Below are 20,875 nucleotides of genomic sequence, written 5' to 3' on the forward strand. Positions count from 1 at the left end.
GGAAACTAATCTAAAATAAATCGGAGTTTCGTATTATCTATTATCCAAATGAAGTAGATATATTGACCTATAATAATATATAGGCCTGCAAAAAGGTGGGCAAATGTGGGGTACAAATGTAATAAACAAATATATATATATACATAAATATATATGCATGTAGATATGTATATGTACATATTCAAAATATAAATTGTGATCTGCAGTGTTACCTCTCCAACAAGCGGTGCTGTACCATCTGATTCATTCACCCATACTTTGCCCGCATTTCCTCTATCATAACTTTCGTAAGCACCATTGATGAGAGGAGTATTGGCAATAGCTGGGTCCTAGTGAACATGAATAAAAAAAAAAAATTAGTAATGATTTTTGTAAGCGATCCAAAGTTGCAGGTTCACAGAAAAATCCATCTTGGTTGTATTGATGGAGACAGTTGTAAAAATGTACTTTTTCATTAAGGGGCCCTTTTACAAAGGCGCACTCAGTGGCGTAGCGAGGGCGGCTGCCACCCGGGGCGGTTCGCCACTGCGCATCCCCCCCCCCCGGGTGCAGCATGACACCCCCTCTTGGCGCATCAACCCCCGAGTGCCTGCCGTGTGCACGATGCTGGGAGAGTGTCAGTTCCGCTGGTTCCCTGCTCCCTCTGCCCCGGAACAGGAAGTAACCTGTTCCGGGGCAGAGGGAGCAGGGATCAAGCGGAGCCGACAGCCCCCCCCCCCCCCAGCGGCGTGCACCCGGGGCAGACCGCCCCCACTGCCTGGCTCTTGCTACGCCACTGGGTGCACTGAAAAATGGCCTGCAGTAGTGTAGCCACATGTTTTGAGCGTACGCAGAATCATTTTAAAGCGCACTTGTAAAAAATGCCTTTTTAAAAAAATTTTGACAAAAATGAACGTGCAGCAAAATGAAAATTGCCGCACGGCCATTTTGTGTCAGAGACCTTACCGCCAGCCATTGACCTAGCGGTAAAGTCTCACACGGTAACCAAGCGGTAATGACCTACGCACGTCAAATGCCAATTGGCGCGTGTCCAATACGCGCGTCTGAAATTTAAAATTATTTTTGGACCCGCGTATCGGATGTGCGCCAGAAATGAAATTATCTCAAGAGCCACGCGGTTTCCCAGCGGTAACTCCATTTTGGCGCACGTTGGGTGCACGTAGACGCTTGTGTGGCTTAGTAAAAGGGCCCCTTGGGTCCTCATTTTACAAGCTCTTTTCGAGTTTAATATTTACATAAACCTGCACTTAAACATATCTTTGCATAAACATAAGTCCCCATTTTAAAAAGCTGGGATGTGCATGTATTAAACCCAAGGGCATGCAAATGGAAAAAGGGCATGGCCTGGGCACGTTTTGAGCAGTACAGGGCATGGCAAGTTCATACCGGCCAATATTTTAAAACCATTTAACCAGCCAGGAACAGCTCCTAGTCGATTAAATGGTATTTAACCAGCTATCCGCCAATATTCAGTGGGAGATAGCCAGCTATTTCTCACTGAATATTGGCAGTTAGCTCTTAGGGGTAGATTCTATATATGGTGCCTAAAAATTTGGGGTGGAAATCAATGCCGATTAAGTGTATTCTATAAGCACCACCTAATTTTAGGCATGGTATTTATTTATTTATTTGTTAGGATTTATTTACCACCCTTTTGAAGTAATTCACTCAAGGCAAGAATAAGTCAAACATAAGCAATAGCCAATTACAGCAGTAAAAATATTCAAACAATAATACAAAATATGGCATAGTATATAGAATATGCTGAGTTGATCACCTAAAACTAAGCACCTCCATTTACACCAACGAAAATGTGGCGTAAATCCTGGCACATAGATTTAGGTGCAGTAGACCATAGTCTATAACTACGAGCGTAAATTTCGGAACGCCCACAAAGTGCCCATTTCCCCGCCCATAACCAGGCTCCTTTTACCTACATATTAGAAGTTAGGTGCACTGCATTACACAATGTGCTTAGCGAGTTGTGTGCATAAATTCTAATTATTGCCAATTAGTGCTCATTATTGCTTGTTAAGAGCTGTTATCAACTGTAATTAGCTTAAGCCAATTAAGTTACGCGCACTGTTATAGAATTATCTTGGATTTCAGCACAGATCTCTAGGTGTGCTATATAGAATCCGGGGGTTAGTGGATAGCCACTTATATTGCACAGTATAACTGGCAGATATTCAGCACTGAATATCCATGCTTATCTTCCCGCAGTCTGAATATCGTCCCCATAGTCTTTTGGTCCCCTTTTCAAAAGGGGAGGAAATGACTGTGTCCTAAAAGATTGCTATTGAGAGTTGCACCTACGTCTAAGCATGTTTAGGATTTTTTTGACCGGCAGCTATGGAGCAGCACCCACTGGAAGGATTGGGAGGGTGGGGTCGCTCCCTCAATCTCTCAGTGCCAAACCAGCAAAACTTTGGGGTCCTTTTACTAAGGTGTACTGAAAAATGGCTTGCGGTAGTGTAGGCGTGGGTTTTGGGTGTGCATCGATCCATTTTTTAGCACTCCTGTAAAAAAAGGCCTTTTTTTGCCGAAATTTGACGTGCGGCAAAATCAAAATTGCCGTGCATCCATTTTGGGTCTGAGACCTTACCACCAGCCATTGACCTAGCGGTAAAGAATCTGGGCAGTAATGACCTACACTAGTCAAATGCCACTTGGGCGCGTCCGTTACACGTGCCCGAAAATAAAAAATATTTTTCAGACACATATATCGAGCCAAAAATGAAATTACCACAAGAGCCACGCGATAGTCGTGCGGTAAGTCCATTTTGGCACATGTTAGGCACGCATAGATGCTTATGCGGCTTAATAAAATGGCCCCTATGTTGTTATGCCCCAAAATGCCAAACCAGAAAAATGATCAGGTCACTGTGATAGCTTTGGGAACATTAACTGTTTACGTTTCTAAGATCACAAAAGTAACCGGTTATATCCCAGAACTCTGTGTTAAGCAGTTAGCCTGCTTATGCAACCCTGCTAGCTGATTAACGCTTCCATTCCCATTCTCTGCCCATGGCAAGCCTCCTTGAAAAAATATTAAAAAAAAAAAAAATACCTAACGTGAGGTAGTATACACTAACAGGCAAAATATTGTAAAATGGTTTAAAGCACTGGCATAGCCAAGGGGTGGGGACTCCTCACCTTTGGCTCAGCCCCCCTCTGCTTTAATGGCTGGCAGGAATGCCAAGCCCCACCAGCCGAACAGGTCTTCTCCATGAGCCCAGCCTGTGCTGTCTGAGTAGCACTTGTCAGCAGGTGCACTTCGACCTCTAATGCTGGCTCTTTCTCGCATGCTCAGTTCAATGACTGAACTGAGCATGTGCAGGAGTGCCGACGTCAGTGGTTGAAGTGCACTACCGACTTGAACGCTGCTGTGGCAACACAGGTGGAGGAGACCTCTTTGGCTGGAGGGGCTTGGCATTCCCACCAGCAAAGGTATACCTCAATGTTGCAGTGGCAGCGGAAGGAAAGGGAGAGAATACCTGGCCCCTTAGTCCACCTTCCCCTCCCCCCTCAAAATGCACTTCTGGCTACATCCCTGGTTTAAAGTGTTTTTGGTGCACTAGGTTTAGTAAAAGGGCTCCTTAAAAAGAAAAAGGGAAACGTGTTGCCACTTACAAGTATAATTATGTAATGTTGGCCAATGGCATGAAGATCATCAGCAAAAGCGGGAAGATCTTTAAATTTCACCAGGTCAATTGTGAAGTCTTTCTTATTTTCCATGTAGTCGATATCAGTGAATTGGACATCCTGAAAGACAGTACAATGTTGACATTAAAAATAAAATGATGGTCAAAGCAATTTCTATTTTGAAACATCGCCTCTTAAACCAAGAATAATTATTTATTTCCATGCAGTTACAAGAATTGACTACGGCAAATGAGAATTGACAAATAGTTGCAAACGTCTGATAAAAAAATGTTTTTTTCTCTACTTTGTATATTGTTTGACAAAAATATAGGGGCCTTGTTTACTAAGCTACTTTAAGCCCTAAAGGAGGAAATTCTATATACGGTGCCTAAAACATTGGCGCTGAAATCAGTTCCGACTAAGCATATTGTATAATCAGCACTTAAATTTAGGTACCAATTATAGAATATGCTTATTTGATATTTCAACGCCGATATCTGCTCATATCTATTTACACCAACGAAAACCTGGTGTAAATCTCAACATGTATATTTAGGTGCACCGGGCCATATTCTATAGCTAGGTACTTAAATTTTGGAATGGCCATGAAACGCCCATTTCCCCGCCCATAACCATGCCCCTTTCATCTCTGTGCATTAGAAATTCGGCGCACATAGTTACAGAATACACTTAGCGAGTTGTGCACCTAAAAAAAAACCTTCATTGGCTTCCTATCAGAGAACGAATAAACTTCAAGCTCCACACATTGATTCACAGGATTATCCATGGAGAATCTCTGAGCTACATGATCGATCTGATAGACCTTCCAACCAGAAACAGGTCTGAATGTTCTTGAACATACCTCAACCTACACTATCCTAATTGCAAAGGTCTCAAGTACAAAACCTCTTATGCATCCAACTTCTCCTTCATAGGCAGCCAACTATGGAATGCCCTACCCAGATCCATTTGCTCAATAAACAATTATCTACCCTTCCGAAAATCACTGAAAACCCATCTATTCAAGCAAGCATACCCAAATGATCTAACCTAATCTTATAAACCCTTTACCCAACACCTAATCACTCGACAACGACTATGACTTAGACCACATCTTCCATCACCTCTCCCTATGCTATCCCTCAAACTATTCCCTCCTCCGGATACTCCCACCCCCTTATCCCTTGCTCATTTCAACCTTCCCCCTCCTGCATCTCCTACCCCTTTCTTACTTGCCCAACCCACCTATCGGCATATCTCCATCATTATTCTGTTATACCACAGCTTGTACTCTCTCTGCTATACCTTGTAACCCCTATTACTATGTAAGTCACATTGAACCTGCCTCGAGTGGGAAAGCGCGGGGTACAAATGTAACAAACAAATAAATAAATTCTGATCAATATCAATTAGTGCTCATTATTGTTTAAGTGCTGTTATCAGCACTCATTAGCTTGTTAATCCAATTAGGTTACGCATGGTGTTATAGAATCCATGCAGATTTCAGCGCCTAAATCTAAGCGCAGTATTTAGACTCCACGGAAATGCGGGTTTAATGCCAGACATATGGCTTAACGAGGGCACACTGAAGTCTTCTGTATTATTTTTTCAATTTGTGCACCTTAAGCACATGGGGGCTGATATTCAGACCGTGGGAGGGAGCCTGGATAACTCCTGCGCTTGGTGATGACCCCAGAAATTCAGTGCTGGGGTTGTATGCAGCTACCGACATTGAATTTCTGAGTTCTTTTTTTTTTTTACCGCTAAAAACATAGCCGGTTCAGCCAATATTTATTGGCTTACTGGCTAAATTATAGCGGCCAGAGATAGACCTGCTTTTTACATGGGTGTATCTGGCCTCTAAATTTAGCGTGTGAATCCCTATTGCCAGTGCTTTTTTTGTAGAAAAAAAGGTGCTGGTACTCATTGTGGGCGGGGTCACCACACATGGCACCGCCACTATTATAGCCACACCCACATTAGCCACACCCCTTTTACCAGCCATGGCGCATATAAACAGACATCATTGAAAATATTATACTAGTATAGGAGAAAAAATAATGTGATTTTTTTTCATTATAAATAATTTCTGTAAGCTCTTACAGCTCCGGTATACCCAGTGCAAAATAAGACAAATTCCAAACACTAAAATGAAAATAAAATGATTTTTTCTACCTTTGTTGTCTGGTGACTTTGTTTTTCTATCCATATTGGTCCCAGTCTCTGATTCTGCTGCTCTCTATCTGTTCTCTTAACTCCGTTTCCAGGGCTTTCTTTCCATTTATTTCTTTACTTTCCTCCTTTCTTCTTCTTTTGTTGCCCTGCATCCATAAGTAAAAGCTGGGTCCTCCTCCATGGAATTGACTGGAGGAGGTATAACATGGATCCAGCTTTTGCCTATTTTCTCCATCCATGTGCAGTTTTTCTCCTCTTCCCTTTCCCTCATCTCCATCCATGCGCATCTTCTTTTTTCTTTCCTCCCCTCCATTCATGTCCAGCACTTCTCCTCTCTCTTCCCCTCCATCCATGTCCAGCATTTCTCATCTCTCTTCCCTCCTCTATATCCATATAAAGCAATAATTCTCTCTCCCCTCTCCTCCATCCAAGTCAGCATTTCTCCTCTCTCCTAGCCAACTCCTCCATCCATGTCCAGCAATTCTCATCTATCTCCTGCTCTCCTCTCCATCCATTTCTAGCATTTCTCCTCTCTCTCCTCTCATCCATGTCCAGCAATTCTCTCTTCCCTGTCCAGCGATTCTCCTCTCTCCCCTCCATGTCCAGCAATTCTCTCTTCCCTGTCCTCCCCTCCCCGTCCAGCAATTCTCCTCTCTCCCCTCCATGTCCAGCAATTCTATCTTGCCTGCCCTCCCCTCCATGATCAGCAATTATCTCATCCCTGCCCTCCCATCAATGTCCAGCAATTCTCTCTCCCCTGCCCTTCCCTCCCATCCCATGTCCAGCAATTCTCTCTCCCCTGCCCTTCACATGTCCAGCAATTCTCTCTCCCTTGCCCTTCCCTCCCAGCCCATCCAATGTCCAGCAATTCTCTCTCCCCTGCCCTTCCCATGTCCAGCAATTCTCTCTCCCCTGCCCTTCCCATGTCCAGCAATTCTCTCTCCCTTGCCCTTCCCTCCCATCCCATTGATTTCCAGCAATTCTCTCTCCCCTGCCCTTCCCTCCCATCCCATTGATTTCAAGCAATTCTCTCTCCCCTGCCCTTCCCTCCCATCCCATGTCCAATTCTCTCTCCCCTGCCCTTCCCATGTCCAGCAATTCTCTCTCCCCTGCCCTTCCCTCCCATCCCATGTCCAGCAATTCTCTCTCCCCTGCCCTTCCCTCCCATCCCATTGATTTCCAGCAATTCTCTCTCCCCTGCCCTTCCCTCCCATCCCATGTCCAGCAATTCTCTCTCCCCTACCCTTCCCATGTCCAGCAATTCTCTCTCCCCTGCCCTTCCCTCCCATCCCATTGATTTCCAGCAATTCTCTCTCCCCTGCCCTTCCCTCCCATCCCATGTCCAATTCTCTCTCCCCTGCCCTTCCCATGTCCAGCAATTCTCTCTCCCCTGCCCTTCCCTCCCATCCCATGTCCAGCAATTCTCTCTCCCCTGCCCTTCCCTCCCATCCCATTGATTTCCAGCAATTCTCTCTCCCCTGCCCTTCCCTCCCTTCCCATGTCCAGCAATTCTCTCTCCCCTGCCCTTCCCTCCCATCCCATTGATTTCCAGCAATTCTCTCTCCCCTGCCCTTCCCTCCCTTCCCATGTCCAGCAATTCTCTCTCCCCTGCCCTTCCCTCCCATCCCATTGATTTTCAGCAATTCTCTCTCCCCTGCCCTTCCCTCCCTTCCCATGTCCAGCAATTCTCTCTCCCCTGCCCTTCCCTCCCATCCCATTGATTTCCAGCAGTTCTCTCTCCCCTGCCCTTCCCTCCCATTACTTCCAGCGATTCTCCGCCTCTCTCATGCCCTCCCATCGACGTGCAGCGATTTTTCTGTCCCTCCCCTGCCCTCACCTCTCTCATATCCAGCGATTCTTCGTCCCTCAACGTCCTCCTTCACTGCCTGTCAGCCAGTCGGACTCAGAAGCGAACGGTGCAGGCAGCGATTGGCTGGCAGCGTCGTAGTAGCTTCCCTCTGCAAGTCCCGCCTATGCGTAAACAGGAAGTTGTAGGCGGGACTTGCAGAGGGAAGCTACTACGACGCTGCCAGCCAATCGCTGCCTGCACCGTTCGCTTCTGAGTCCGACTGGCTGACAGGCAGTGAAGGAGGACGTTGAGGGACGAAGAATCGCTGGATATGAGAGAGGTGAGGGCAGGGGAGGGACAGAAAAATCGCTGCACGTCGATGGGAGGGCATGAGAGAGGCGGAGAATCGCTGGAAATAATGGGAGGGGAGGGGAGGAGGAGAAAAAGGTGCCGGTACGCCGTACCATTGCGTACCGGCACAAAAAAAGCACTGCCTATTGCCTACATAATAATGGCCACGTACTAATGGGAAAATAGCGGTTGGCCATTAATTCAAACAACAGAAAAAGATCCACTTTACCTTTGTGGTAAAAATGGCCTTAGTATGTGGGAAAGACCCAAATAAGCATGCGCTAAGGCCACATTTTATCACAGTGTGGTAAAAGGGTCCCTTAATGTTGGGAGCATTTAGTGCCTCCTAAATAGATCTCGCATATTCATTTTTCTCAGTGGCCGCACGTTAGTGCAAGGCCAGAAATTCAGATAATAGAAAAAGGCCAAATTCATGGCCATACTAGTAAGCAAAACTGAATTAGAACATGTTTTAAGGTACTTACATATGGCAACCCAACTGCCCTGTTCCGCTCTAAGACTTGTTTCACTTCATCCAGAGACTGGTAACCCCAACGACTTATCTGGAATCCCAGGGACCAATAAGCAGGCATCATTGGTCTTCCAATAAGCTGAAAGATAATTCATAAAAAAATCCATAATAATCCATTTTAATTAAATTACCATTCGAGTTGTAATCCAAAATCTTAAAGTCAGATTAAAGAATTTTACATATGTTGTACAAAATGAACACTGTTTTTGAGTGAGATTTGCTCAAAATCTCCAGTGTATACCCTTCATAGGAGGAATTGGAGCCGTGAGTTTGGACTGGAGCTGAGGGAAGATGAGTGGGGGACCATGGAAAGGGCCTCGACGAGGGTGTCTCTTCATATGCCTCTTAGAGAAAATGCTGTTAAAGTAATATTTTGTTGGTACCTAACACCTGCTCGATTCCGGCGCATTTACCCAGCGCAGTCGGGCATTTGTTGGAGAGGGGATGTGGAGAAGCTGGCACAATGGGCCACACGTGGTGGTCTTGTGTAAAAGTAAAAGCCTTTTGGAGAGCAATACATTGTAGGTTACAGATATGGCTGGGGTTATCTCTGCCTTGGGCACCAGTTTATTTTTTAATTCCCTAAAAATCTAATGCTGTTTTGGTACGGTATGCAATGAGTGCGGCCCGTGTAATGGTGGCTGCGCATTGGAAGCAAAACTCAGTGCCTCCATTGGCGAAGTGGTTTAATAAACTGTGGTATATCTGTGAAATGGAGCGGCTCTTAGCAGAGCGTCGGCACCAGATACATAAATGGGAAGCCACGAGGGAACCTTTTATTTCACATTGCACAGTCTGAGTATTGTAGGGCCTTGGTCTGGGAAATTATTAGTCTGTTTACCTGGATGACAGAGTGGGGTTGGGGGGGGGAGGGGACTGGAATTGCAGGTAACTCGTTACTGTTACAAGTTGTTTAAAATCTCAAGAAATTTGATTGAGCAATGCTACGCTAGTTTGGATTGTGGGGAAGGCATTTTTGTTGAACCTTGTGCCCCTTTCTATTTTGTGCATGTAATTGACAATTGGATGTATCAAGATTGCATAAGTGTTGCTGACTGATGTGGCTATAAATAAGAAAATAAGAAAGTCAGTGAAAATACTAACAACATAAGAAAAGTCAACAGGTGACAGATTTCTATTAATTTGTTTGTTGACTATTGTTCTCTCAATAGTAAGATGTATTTATGGACGTAGGGCTCGTGGTTAATGGTTTTTTCCTCCTAGGTTTTGGGTTTTTTTTTACATTAACCGGTGAGCACCGGGTCCTTCTGAAAATGGACCAATGATAAGATTAGCTCCATTAATAGCGTGGCCGCTCATTTAAATATTGAGCAAAGTGTGATCTCTTTTTCAGACCAGTCAAGCTTGGAAGCGTTGAGGTCCAATTGGATAAAAGTAGTAATTTAGACACCTGTTGGGAGAGCAATACTCAATTACCAACTGGGAAATAGAATAAGGAATTAGATTAAAACCAGTGGTTCCCGTAATTCAGATTGTGTTGAGTAATAATGCTGTAAGTGCAATGTTGTATGTTTTGCCCACTTGTTTGAACTATCAATAAAGACTTCTGGCAAATTAAAAAAAAAAAGGGTCCCTTAATTCTTAAGTGGAGAGGTCATGCATAAATTTAGATCCCGCCATTTGTACCAACGAAAATGTGCTGCAAATGCCGTGCAGAGCCCCACTATGTGCTTCACTCAGGATCTATGGTAGACATACCGTTAAATATTCTTGAATTACGTGTTCTGGAGATGTTCCTAAGAAGACATAGAAGTCTAGAATTCCTCCAATTATTCTGTAGGTCACTGCTGGAGCTGGTTGAATAGTAACTTCTACATAAGTGATAGAAAAGGAACAGGTCAAAAAACACATAAAATTAAATATATGACAAAGGGGCATAGTTATCAACGTTGGCTACCATCAGGATGGGCTATTTTACCACTAACTTGTGCTGTTTTAGCACAAGTTCCATTTTATACAGAGATCCTAGTGTTATGTCCCCTACCTCAATGCAAGCGGCGTCCTCGGGCTCTGCAGGGTCCCGTCGACATGCACACTTGACTGGCACAGCCCTGAGCCATGTGCGTGTAGTTCTTCTTTGGCTGCAGGCTCCTTGATTGATTTGCTTCCATGCACCTGGCTCTGCTCTCTCTCGGCCTGGCTTTCAGGCTCCTTGATTGCTTTGCTTCCACCCACCTGGGTCTGCTCTTCCTCTGCCTGGCTTCCCTTGCTTCTCTCCTATTGGTCTTCCGGTTCCTCCTTCCCCTGCTCTTGTCCTATGGCTGTGCCCCTTCTCACTGCTGATGTCAGACGCCAGCACTTTATCAGCTGAGCTCTCCCTAGACTCCTTGCTTTGGCTTCTACTTTGGTAGGTGTTACTTGCTCAGTAGTGTGCTTCTGCTCTACTTTGTTCTTCATTACTGACTCTGCCTGTACCTGGATTACTCTTGTGTCTGCTGCCTGCCTACTGTCTCTGCCTGTACCTGGATTACTCTCATGTCTGCTGCCTGCCTACTGACTGCCTGTACCTGGATTACTCTTGTGTCTGCTGCCTGCCTACTGACCTTGCCTGTACCTGGATTACTCTCGTGTCTGCTGCCTGCCTACTGACTCTGCCTGTACCTGGATTACTCTTGTGCCTTCTGCCTGCCTCTTGACCTTGCCTGTACCGGATTACTCTCTGGACCTGCTGCCTGCCTACTGACTCTGCCTGTACCTGGATCACTCTCTTGCCTGCTGCCTGTCTGGCCATCACATTCATCACCCCGCTTCCTGTTCCATCTCGTAAGCTCTGCAGGCCACCCGCACCTAGGGGCTCAACCTCTGGGGAGCAGCGGTCAGCACAGGTGAAGCCCGGGGTTGTCCGGCTGCCAAGCAGAACCTGGTCCGAGTACTGGGCTCGGCAGCGCTCTACTTGGTACAAGAACTCACAGGTCTGACACCTAGTTACTAATAATTTGGGTTAACAAGAAAATAACTAACAAGTCTTAATGTTAGCTCACTCATGGGCCCTTTTACTGAGCTGTGGTAAAAGGGGCCCTGCACTAGCGGCAGCAGCCATTTTTGCCATTCGCCAGGGCCTCTTTTACCGCAGTGGGTAAAAAGGCCCAAAAATGAAAAAGCTATGCATTAACTTCACACTTGCCATGCACCATTTCAAGGGGAGCACTTACCACCATCCATTCAGGTGGCGGAAGGGCTCCCACGCTAAAAGGTGGAAATAGCAGACGCTGGGGCGGAATTACCACCAGTACCCTCATTGGGCCGGCAGTAGTACCAGGTTGCCGCATGGCATATGTCCCAAAGTTATATATTACCGTATTAATTTTATCATATTCGTTTAAATTTAACTCAATAGCACTGAAGTTTATTAAACATACAAACATGGCGGGCATTTTTGAAAGAACATCTATTGACAACCAGTAACGAACTGCTAACAATCAATTCTTAGCGTTAATGCCAGTTAAGTTGAAGTTGCGTACACAAGTGCCTAAGCACAATTCTATAAGGACCTGTACCTACATTTGCTTATTCCACCAAAAAGGGGGAGGGGGATGGGTAGGTTAAGGACATTCCCAGCAATTGGGCACATGGTTACAGAACACTGCCATTTCTGCACCTAAGATGGGCTCCAGAATTACACCAGGTTTCAGCTGACATAAGTCTGGTGTCAAAGTTAGACATGAGAATTGGCTCTAAGCACTGTTCTGTAAAGGGCACAAACCCTTTACTGAATAGCGCTTTGGGCACAATTTATTGAATCTAGTACACTATCCCCCTGATTCTGTAAAAGTCACCAAAAATTATCTGTGTAAATTTCGGCACATTCTTGATTTGCGTGTGCAATTTAATTGAATAACAATCCAATTAGTGCCGATAATTGGCTTTTTAACAAGACATTATTAGCACTTATTACATTTAATTGGGACCATCGTGTGTAAAGTTAGGTGCAGGATCCATGCCTAAAATTTACTCATATTCCAAAAAAGGGGGCGTGGACATGGGAGGATCATGGATGTTTCGGGGCAGAATGGGGGCATTTGAGTTATGCACATAATTATAGAATAATGGTGCTCCGAGCATAAATTTAGGCACGGACATTTGCACCACATTTTCGTTGGTGCAGATGGTCACACCTAAATTTACACACGATTTTCCACTTAAGTGTGTATTCTATAAGCAACGCCGAATTTTAGGCGTGGCTTATAGAATACTACTTAAGTGTTTTTTTCAGCACCAATTTTTTATGCAGTAATTATAGATTTTACTCCATGTGCATATGCATAATAGTTTGTCATTGCATAATAGATGCCCTTTTTGCAAATAATACTTTCTTGAAAGAGTATGCACTATTATTAGCAAATGATAAAAATGTTAATTTTTGTGTTTTTTCTGCTTATTTTCATTTGCAATAACATGGGATTTTATTTCCAGTGTCATTGCAAATGCCCATCCCTATGCTCAATATGACCCACTATCTCTAAAGATTTGATATTAATATCTAAAGTACAACCCTTTCCAACCCCACCCCCCAATAAAAGAGATGCAAATTTACTAAAAGTAGAATGGTTCTCATTTTTTATACCTATGGTTTGTAGTACAAAGGAATGAGCAAGACAGTTTCATTGTTACTATAAGATTTATAGACATAGGTCCTTCTCACCCATTGCATTGCTGTTCAATAAGAAAACACCAAATGCAGAACCAGAATTATCTTCTAGGCACAAGAAAAAAGTTTGGGCTCCATACAAGTTATGCATGTCCTATTAAAAAAAAAAAAACAAGAAAGCACATAGTAAGCTCAGCCAAAATTATATTAGAAAACATTTACATTGCACTGGAGTATACCAAAGACAAGAAAGGAAACTAAACCACTGGAGAAGTAATTGAGGGACTGTTGTGGCCCAAATTTTTATTGAATTGATATGTTTTTATACTGTTGATACCCTCTCACTGGAATGTAGAGATGTGGGTGATTTAGCCTCGTCTAAAGGTGACGAATTTTGTCGCACTTGGTCCCCGTTTTGGGACTCCCTGACAGCGGTGGCACGCAGCAGAATTTTGAATTCCTAGTATATGACACGGCATAAGGGGAGGAAGGGGCAGGGGGTAAGTTTGGAGGGTAGTAGGTTGTTTATGTAACCAGTTCATTTTAATGGTGCAGGTGCTGAAGGGTGGGGATTCTCAAGATGACTTACTTGATTCTTGTAGGGTTGAGAAGAGGAGGTGTGATGGTCTAATAGGCTGAGAGGCATGAGAATGTATTAGTATAGTCAAGTTGAACAGTTTGCTTCACTCTAGGCGTGGTTGTTTTCAATGGTAATTAATGATCTGCTGTTTGTGATAAGTAAGGGGGGTAGTGCAAAAGGATGGGTGGGATTGGGGAGGTGGGTATGTTTTGGGGTTAAAAACAAAATTCATTGATGATGTTGATGTTATGCCATATTTGTTAAGTGTATTTGGACATTAGAATTTTTTGGAGGAATATGGTTTTAACGGCTGTTCATGTTTCTTGTCATCAATAGAAAGATTGAAACATACTGTTGATACCCTCCAAAAGTTATGAATATAATATTTTTGATCCCATGATGTGATTGGTCAGTCACAATTTGTGTTACTGATTTGTGGATTGTTTATTCACCAGAGATTATTTTGGCAGTTTTTCTTTTTGTTTGCTAAATTCACAATGTCAGTAAAGGTCAAATTCAACTCATTTACCTCAGTAAGGAACCCCTAATATTAATGAGCTGCTCTACATAATTTGGCATTGCATCACTTCATTAACTAGTAATCTGAATACAAGTTCCCATCACAAAAATAACATACAAAATTTTCCATTGCAAAGGAGGGAAAATTTGGAGATGGCTCTTCAAATACTAAAGATGGAAGTTACTAAGCTGCAAAAAAAATTAAAAACAATTGCGTTTTCACACAGCTTAATTTACCACAGAACTCACTGAGGGGGGAAGTTGTCAAGGTGCAGTAAAAATCGCCTTTTACTGCACCTTGATTTACCGCAGTAGTCAGGAACCAGTGATATAACAGTCTTGCAGGTTTATGACTAACATGGTAAATGACTAATGCTGCTTGCAAGCCATCCCGCAAACAGTGCTATTCTAGCAGCCCAGGGCATCAGGTTGCCAAGTCGTGTCCCAGTGCTCCCTGCTGTGACCTCAGGTCCCCCCCCCCATGCACATCCCCCTACCTGATGCTCACCCCCCCCCCCCCAAGAAAGATCCCACCCTCCACCCCCAAAAGATCCACGGCCCTCCTCCTCCCACCCCACAAAGTCCAAGCCCCCCTCCACCCCACACATATGCCAATACTCCTAAAGGAGCAAGCAGGTACCTCATTGGTGGTCTAGGGGGTTCTTCAGGCAGGAGCGATGTCCAGATGCTCCTGCCCAGTCTGGAGCATTTTACAAAATGGCGCCCCTAGCAGTAGTCTTCTATAGGAAACATGCTGTACTGGTAGTAGCATGAGACAACCACTAGGGGTGTCATTTTGCAAAAGGCACTCCTGCTCAAAGACTTCCCTGGACCACTGAGCTACTTCCTTGCCCCTTTAGGGATATTGACACATATGGGTGTGGGGGTATCTAGGCTTGTCTTGTATGTTCATCTTTCTGCCCTCCTGATGTATTTTATGATTTTTTTAAAGCTATTGTAACCAAGGCCTCCTTTTTCCCTTAAAATTTTTTTTCTGTTTTTTAAAACTAAATATTTTCTAATTGTTGTTAATTTTTATTGTGCACCACTTAAACAGCATTTTTTTATTAGTGGTATATCAAATAAATTGAACCTTGAATCTTATCTGATTTGCCTAATAGTGAAGTGCTTTGCATGCATTTTATATGCTTTTCATTTCATTATTATATAATGTGCATTATTACTAGCGAGCATTATGGTAAAATAATATATAATTTTGCCACTTAATATTCATTACGTATGAGGAGAGACTTGCGGACCTGAACATGTACACCCTGGAGGAAAGGAGGAACAGGGGTGATATGATACAGACGTTCCAATATTTGAAAGGTATTAATCCGCAAACGAACCTTTTCCGGAGATGGGAAGGCGGTAGAACGAGAGGGCATGAAATGAGATTGAAGGGGGGGCAGACTCAAGAAGAATGTCAGGAAGTATTTTTTCACGGAGAGGGTGGTGGATGCTTGGAATGCCCTCCCGCGGGAGGTGGTGGAGATGAAAACGGTAACGGAATTCAAACATGCGTGGGATAAACATAAAGGAATCCTGTGAAGAAGAAAGGGATCCTCAGGAGCTTAGCCTAGAATGGGTGGCAGAGCTGGTGGTTGGGAGGCAGGGCTAGTGTTGGCAGACTTATACGGTCTGTGCCGGGGCTGGTGGTTGGGCGGCGGGGAGAGTGCTGGGCAGACTTATACGGTCTGTGCCAGAGCCGGTGGTGGGTGGCAGGGATAGTGCTGGGCAGACTTATACGGTCTGTGCCAGAGCTGGTGGTTGGGAGGCGGGGTTGGTGGTTGGGAGGCGGGGATAGTGTTGGGCAGACTTATACAGTCTGTGCCAGAGCCGGTGGTGGGTGACAGGGATAGTGCTGGGCAGACTTATACGGTCTGTGCCAGAGCTGGTGGTTGGGAGGCGGGGATAGGGCTGGCCAGACTTATACGGTCTGTGCACTGAAGAGGACAGTACAAATAAAAAAAGTAGCACATATGAATTTATCTTCTTGGGCAGACTGGATGGACCGTGCAGGTCTTTTTCTGCCGTCATCTACTATGTTACTATGTTACTATATTAAGGACCTCTTTTACAAAGCCGTGCTACCGATTCTCAGTGCAGCAAATGAGAGGAAGCCCATTCAATTCCTATGGGTTTCCTCTCATTTGCCACAAGGAAATCACTGGCGCAGCTTTGTAAAAGAAGCCCTAAGGGGTCCTTTAACTAAGGTGCACTGAAAAATGGCCTGTGCTAGTGTAGGTGCATTTTTTGGGCGTGCGTAGATCCATTTTTCAGCGTTCCTTTAAAAAAATGCCCTATAAAATTTTTGCCGAAAATGGACATGTGGCAAAATAAAAATTGGTACGCGTCCATTTTGGGTCTGAGAACTTAGCACCAGACATTGACTTAGTGGTAAGGTTTCTCACGTTAACCATGCGGTAATCACCTACATGCGTTAAGTCGGAGTTACCGCCCAATTTTCACTGTTTGCCAGAAAATGAAATATATTTTCTGGCACACGTAGCAGACGCGTGCTAAATATGAAATTATCACATGGGCTACGTGGTAGTTGGGCGGTAACTCCGAATTGACGCACGTTGGGCGTGCGTAGGCACCTATGCAGCTTAGTAAAAGGGTCCCTAAATGACAGATATCATACATTATTCCCTTAATTTTCATTAGTAACTATTCCCCTAAACTGGTAATAGCGTAGGCTAATATAAATAATGAATACAATTCACTATTTTATTGTATGAAAAGACATTTACAAAGTTTTTTTCTCTCTTAGTACATCACTCTTCACAATTAATTTTGAGCAGTTTGAAGAAGACGCATGAAATAGCGCTTACACCATTGGGAAACCAATCTCTTGTAAAGATGGGCCATGTTTTCCAGTTTACATCATGCTTGAACTGCCTATGAACATGTTCCCCCAAGCCATAGATATTGGCACTGGGTAGTTTGATGGAAAGTTGCAAATACTGGTCTGCATATTGGAGTGGTCCAATAGTAGTGTCAAACCTGATGAAACAAAAAAGGAAAAAAAAATCTCAGAACCCATTGGAAAAATCAATCTCGAAACCCCAAAATTTAGTCAAACGTTTGTATACAGGATAAAGTCAACCTTGTCATTCCACTTTATGCAAAACAGTGCACTTACTACATGTTTAATACAAAAATTAACATGCAGTAAGTGTGGTAAATTCAGGGGGGTGTTGCACAGGGCAGTCAGTTAACACAACACAGGGGGACTACCTGCGCTATCCACCATGGCATGTAATGTGGTGTATGCCCAGGACACACCACAGTCTCTCCATCTGGCAGTCCCATCCCCTCCCGCATCCTAGCACCAGGTCTAATATAATGTGAATAGGATAAGTCAGACATTTGCACTGTAATTAATTACTACTTCTTCTGTATTATAATTTTTGTATATTTTTATATTGTTCTACTGTAATACTGTGAACCACTTTGGTGTCTTTGGGTATAAAGCGGTATGTCAAATGAATAAATCAATCAATCCCCCTCCTGACCCCCCCAACATTACAACTACCAGTCATGATCACACTCCTGATACTCCAAGATCACAACTGTCAGCCATGATCCCCCTGCCAGCCCCCCCAAATCACAACTGTGTACTCTAATCCCCGTCTGAACACTGCCCCCCAGACTCCCCCCCTTCACTGTCACATGGCCTCCTCCCTCCCTTCTAAATGCCCCCTCAAGAAGCTGCCCTGCCCTTATCAGCCTGACCCTCTCTCCAACCCCCACACCATCCCCAGTAACTACTGGGGGTCTTTCTGGTGGTACAGTTGTATCTAGGTATCAGCTGAGCTCCTCTGCAGCCTCTCAGGACTGCACCGGATCCAAAATGGCTGTCACAACCCCTAGTGGTCATCTCAAGGCACTACAATGGTGGTCATTTTGTAACACTTACAAAACCCTTGTTGCGTTCAAGATTGGGGCCGGCATGGAAGGAGGTGGGGGCAGGCTATGAAGTGAGGAGGGACGGGGGAGAACCTGAACACAAGGTGGAGTTTAAGGAAGAGGAAGGGAGATGATACTGACCAACTGAGGGGGGCTGTGGGCAAGACAAGATGCTGGCCACCTTGGGAGAAGGGGTATAGAGGGATAAGAAGATGCAGAACTATGGGGAACGAGGATAAGGCTTGAATAACCTCTGAGAAGGAGCATGGCTGATGGTTTCCCTTAGACATCTGATACCATTGGGTCAGCCCTGTCTGCATGGACCATCTTTATCTTATTTACAAACTGCCATTAAATTACTTACAAGATTTTTGAATTTGAATTTCTGATTACTTTGATGCCAAATTGATTCTCTGTAAGGATAACATTGTAGTTTCGACTGGCAGCTTCTGCCCCATTAAATGGTATTATATTCTCATGTGTGACTTCATATCTTTTGTTTTTGGGATCAGTAATCTAAACAGAAAAAAAGTTAAAATCAGTAGAATTTTGACTAGTGTCCAGGAGACTGTAAAAACCTCTTTCTCTCAGAGAGACACTTTCTTCATTTTCACCAAATAATTTACCAAGAATACCCTGCAAGCCACTGCGGACTCAGCCAGCAAGTCACTGATTCAGTAACTGTTAAATATGAAAACCTAGAATATTCTCCACTTGAAATATTAGGAAACACCCATTTGAACAGAAATTAAAAATTAAAATGTTTGCACATTTATTAGAAAATTTGAAATTACAAACAATTTTTTTAAAGTCATAAATTTGTTAAAATCCACAAGATCATCCATGGAGTATCACCAAATTACATGGTCAATCTATTAAACCTTCCAACCAGAAACATGTCAACATCTTCACGATCATACCTTAACCTGCACCTTCCCAACTGCAAAGGACTAAAGTACAAAACCTACCATGCATCTAACTTTTCCTACCTGGGATCCCAACTCTGGAATGCTCTACCTAGATACATTCAGTCAAATAGTGAATATCTTCCCTTTAGGAAACTATTGAAAACCCATCTGTTCAAACAGGTTTACCGAATGACTTGACCTACCTTAAGCAAACATAAGCAACCCATCTATTTACCGGTTCAACTAATCATTAACAACAATGACTCAGAAAATATCTCCTACCAACCTTCCTACCCTCCATGCTCTTCCTAACTTCTCCCGTATCGCTCCACCTCCTTACCTATCCCTATCCTTTGTCTCATACCTCTTCTATCCCATTTACTCGTTCATTTGTCCTATCACATACCTCCTTTACTGATTCTGATACTACAGATTGTATTCTCTTGTTACTGTGTAAGCCGCATTGAGCTTGCAATGAGCGGGAAAGCGCGGGGTGCAAATGTAATAAATAAATAAATAAAAGCCGTTTCATAAAAGTATGGGGGCCTTTTACTAAGGTGAACTAAGCCTTAACAAGGGTTTGGTGCATCAAGGGGTCCTTTTACCAAGCCATGTTAAAAAGTGGCCGGCGCTGATGTCAGCGCATGCTTTTTCCGTGCACTGTGGCCACTTTTAGCATGGTGGTAAAATAGACGCCATGCCATAATTTTCTTATAATGACAACATTAGCACATGACCTCTAAATAAAAAAATGTAAAAATTCCAATTTTAATGCCCGTAATAAAAATGGGCTTAGCACAGGAAAGTCCCGCATTAGTGTGCAGTGAGTCCAGATTTGGCAGTAGCTTACTAAACAGACCCTTTTGTTTTGTGCCAAAAAAGTACAAGGCACCCCAAAATATACAAAAATGCCAAACTTGCCATTTTGCTGTTTCGTCATCGTTGTTTTTGTTATCATGAAGCACACTTTTGTAAAGTGGATTTGCACAAGTGTCCTTCACACTACTAAACTTTTGCACAAAGTTCATGTAAAAAGCCAAAAAAGCACAAGAAGCCTTCAAGAACAGGAGTGTTTCAAGCTTGCTTTATTGATCAGACCCAACATAGTCTGTGTTTCGGTGAAAAACTCCTGCGTCAGGGGTCTAATAAAGGTATCTAAATCCAAGGAGATCAATCATCCAATATCGAAAAACACCCTTGTCTTTAAAAAGGCAAATCTTGAATTAATGGCGCCAGTCAGAGCAGCGCAGAAACCAAATTGATCCTGTAAAGTGTTTCCTGCTTTCAATACAAGTTTTGTATTTTCTAGCACAGGAGGCGTGCCCAGCTCAGTTACCACAAACCTGCATGCTGACTCCACTGCAGGGCCCCTTTTACCGCCATTTAGTAAAATCGGACCCCTTAATGAATTAAATAACATAATACATTTATGTAATAAAGATTATTTTCATGATGTCTAGTTTACAATCATACGAAATCATGGCAAAACAGTGCCAGTAGAAACAAACCTTGAAATGGAAGCGATTTTCTGTCTGAAATTCCGCTGTAAGGTGGAGCTCATTAATGTCATTTCCAAACACAGAAGGTGCAGGCACCCTGATTAAATGAGCTTCGAATCCTTAAAAATCAAAATCAGAGTTCTTATTTTATGTATCTTTAAACAACTAATTATTCAAACCACCTTTAATGTATATCTCTCTGAATACCTATTTGCTTACCTTTTGATGTTTTTATCTGACCTCCCTGCACATTATACCCATGAGAGTTTAGAAAGAAACACCAAGGTGCACTTGTTTCATTATATGGACTCCAGCAGCAGCCACGGAGCTCACACAGGGCCTATTCAAGTAAA

The 20,875-nt window shown here is 43.6% G+C and overlaps 1 protein-coding gene across 1 annotated transcript in view; it reads right to left on the minus strand.

Annotated features, from left to right (window-relative positions):
* The window catches only part of SI (sucrase-isomaltase), a 230,712-nt gene that overhangs the window by 156,432 nt on the left and 53,405 nt on the right, over nt 1–20,875 (minus strand). The window contains exons 4-12 of the mRNA XM_030216421.1: nt 20,742–20,862; nt 20,532–20,641; nt 18,480–18,631; nt 17,038–17,209; nt 13,156–13,255; nt 10,212–10,324; nt 8,446–8,571; nt 3,634–3,765; nt 213–329 (exon numbers count right to left, since the gene is read on the minus strand). Of these exons, the coding sequence (XP_030072281.1) occupies nt 213–329; nt 3,634–3,765; nt 8,446–8,571; nt 10,212–10,324; nt 13,156–13,255; nt 17,038–17,209; nt 18,480–18,631; nt 20,532–20,641; nt 20,742–20,862 (1,143 nt within the window). The remainder of the gene's footprint in view (nt 1–212; nt 330–3,633; nt 3,766–8,445; nt 8,572–10,211; nt 10,325–13,155; nt 13,256–17,037; nt 17,210–18,479; nt 18,632–20,531; nt 20,642–20,741; nt 20,863–20,875) is intronic.

This window comes from Microcaecilia unicolor, chromosome 10, assembly GCF_901765095.1.
Source record: "Microcaecilia unicolor chromosome 10, aMicUni1.1, whole genome shotgun sequence".
Classification (NCBI taxonomy): domain Eukaryota; kingdom Metazoa; phylum Chordata; class Amphibia; order Gymnophiona; family Siphonopidae; genus Microcaecilia; species Microcaecilia unicolor.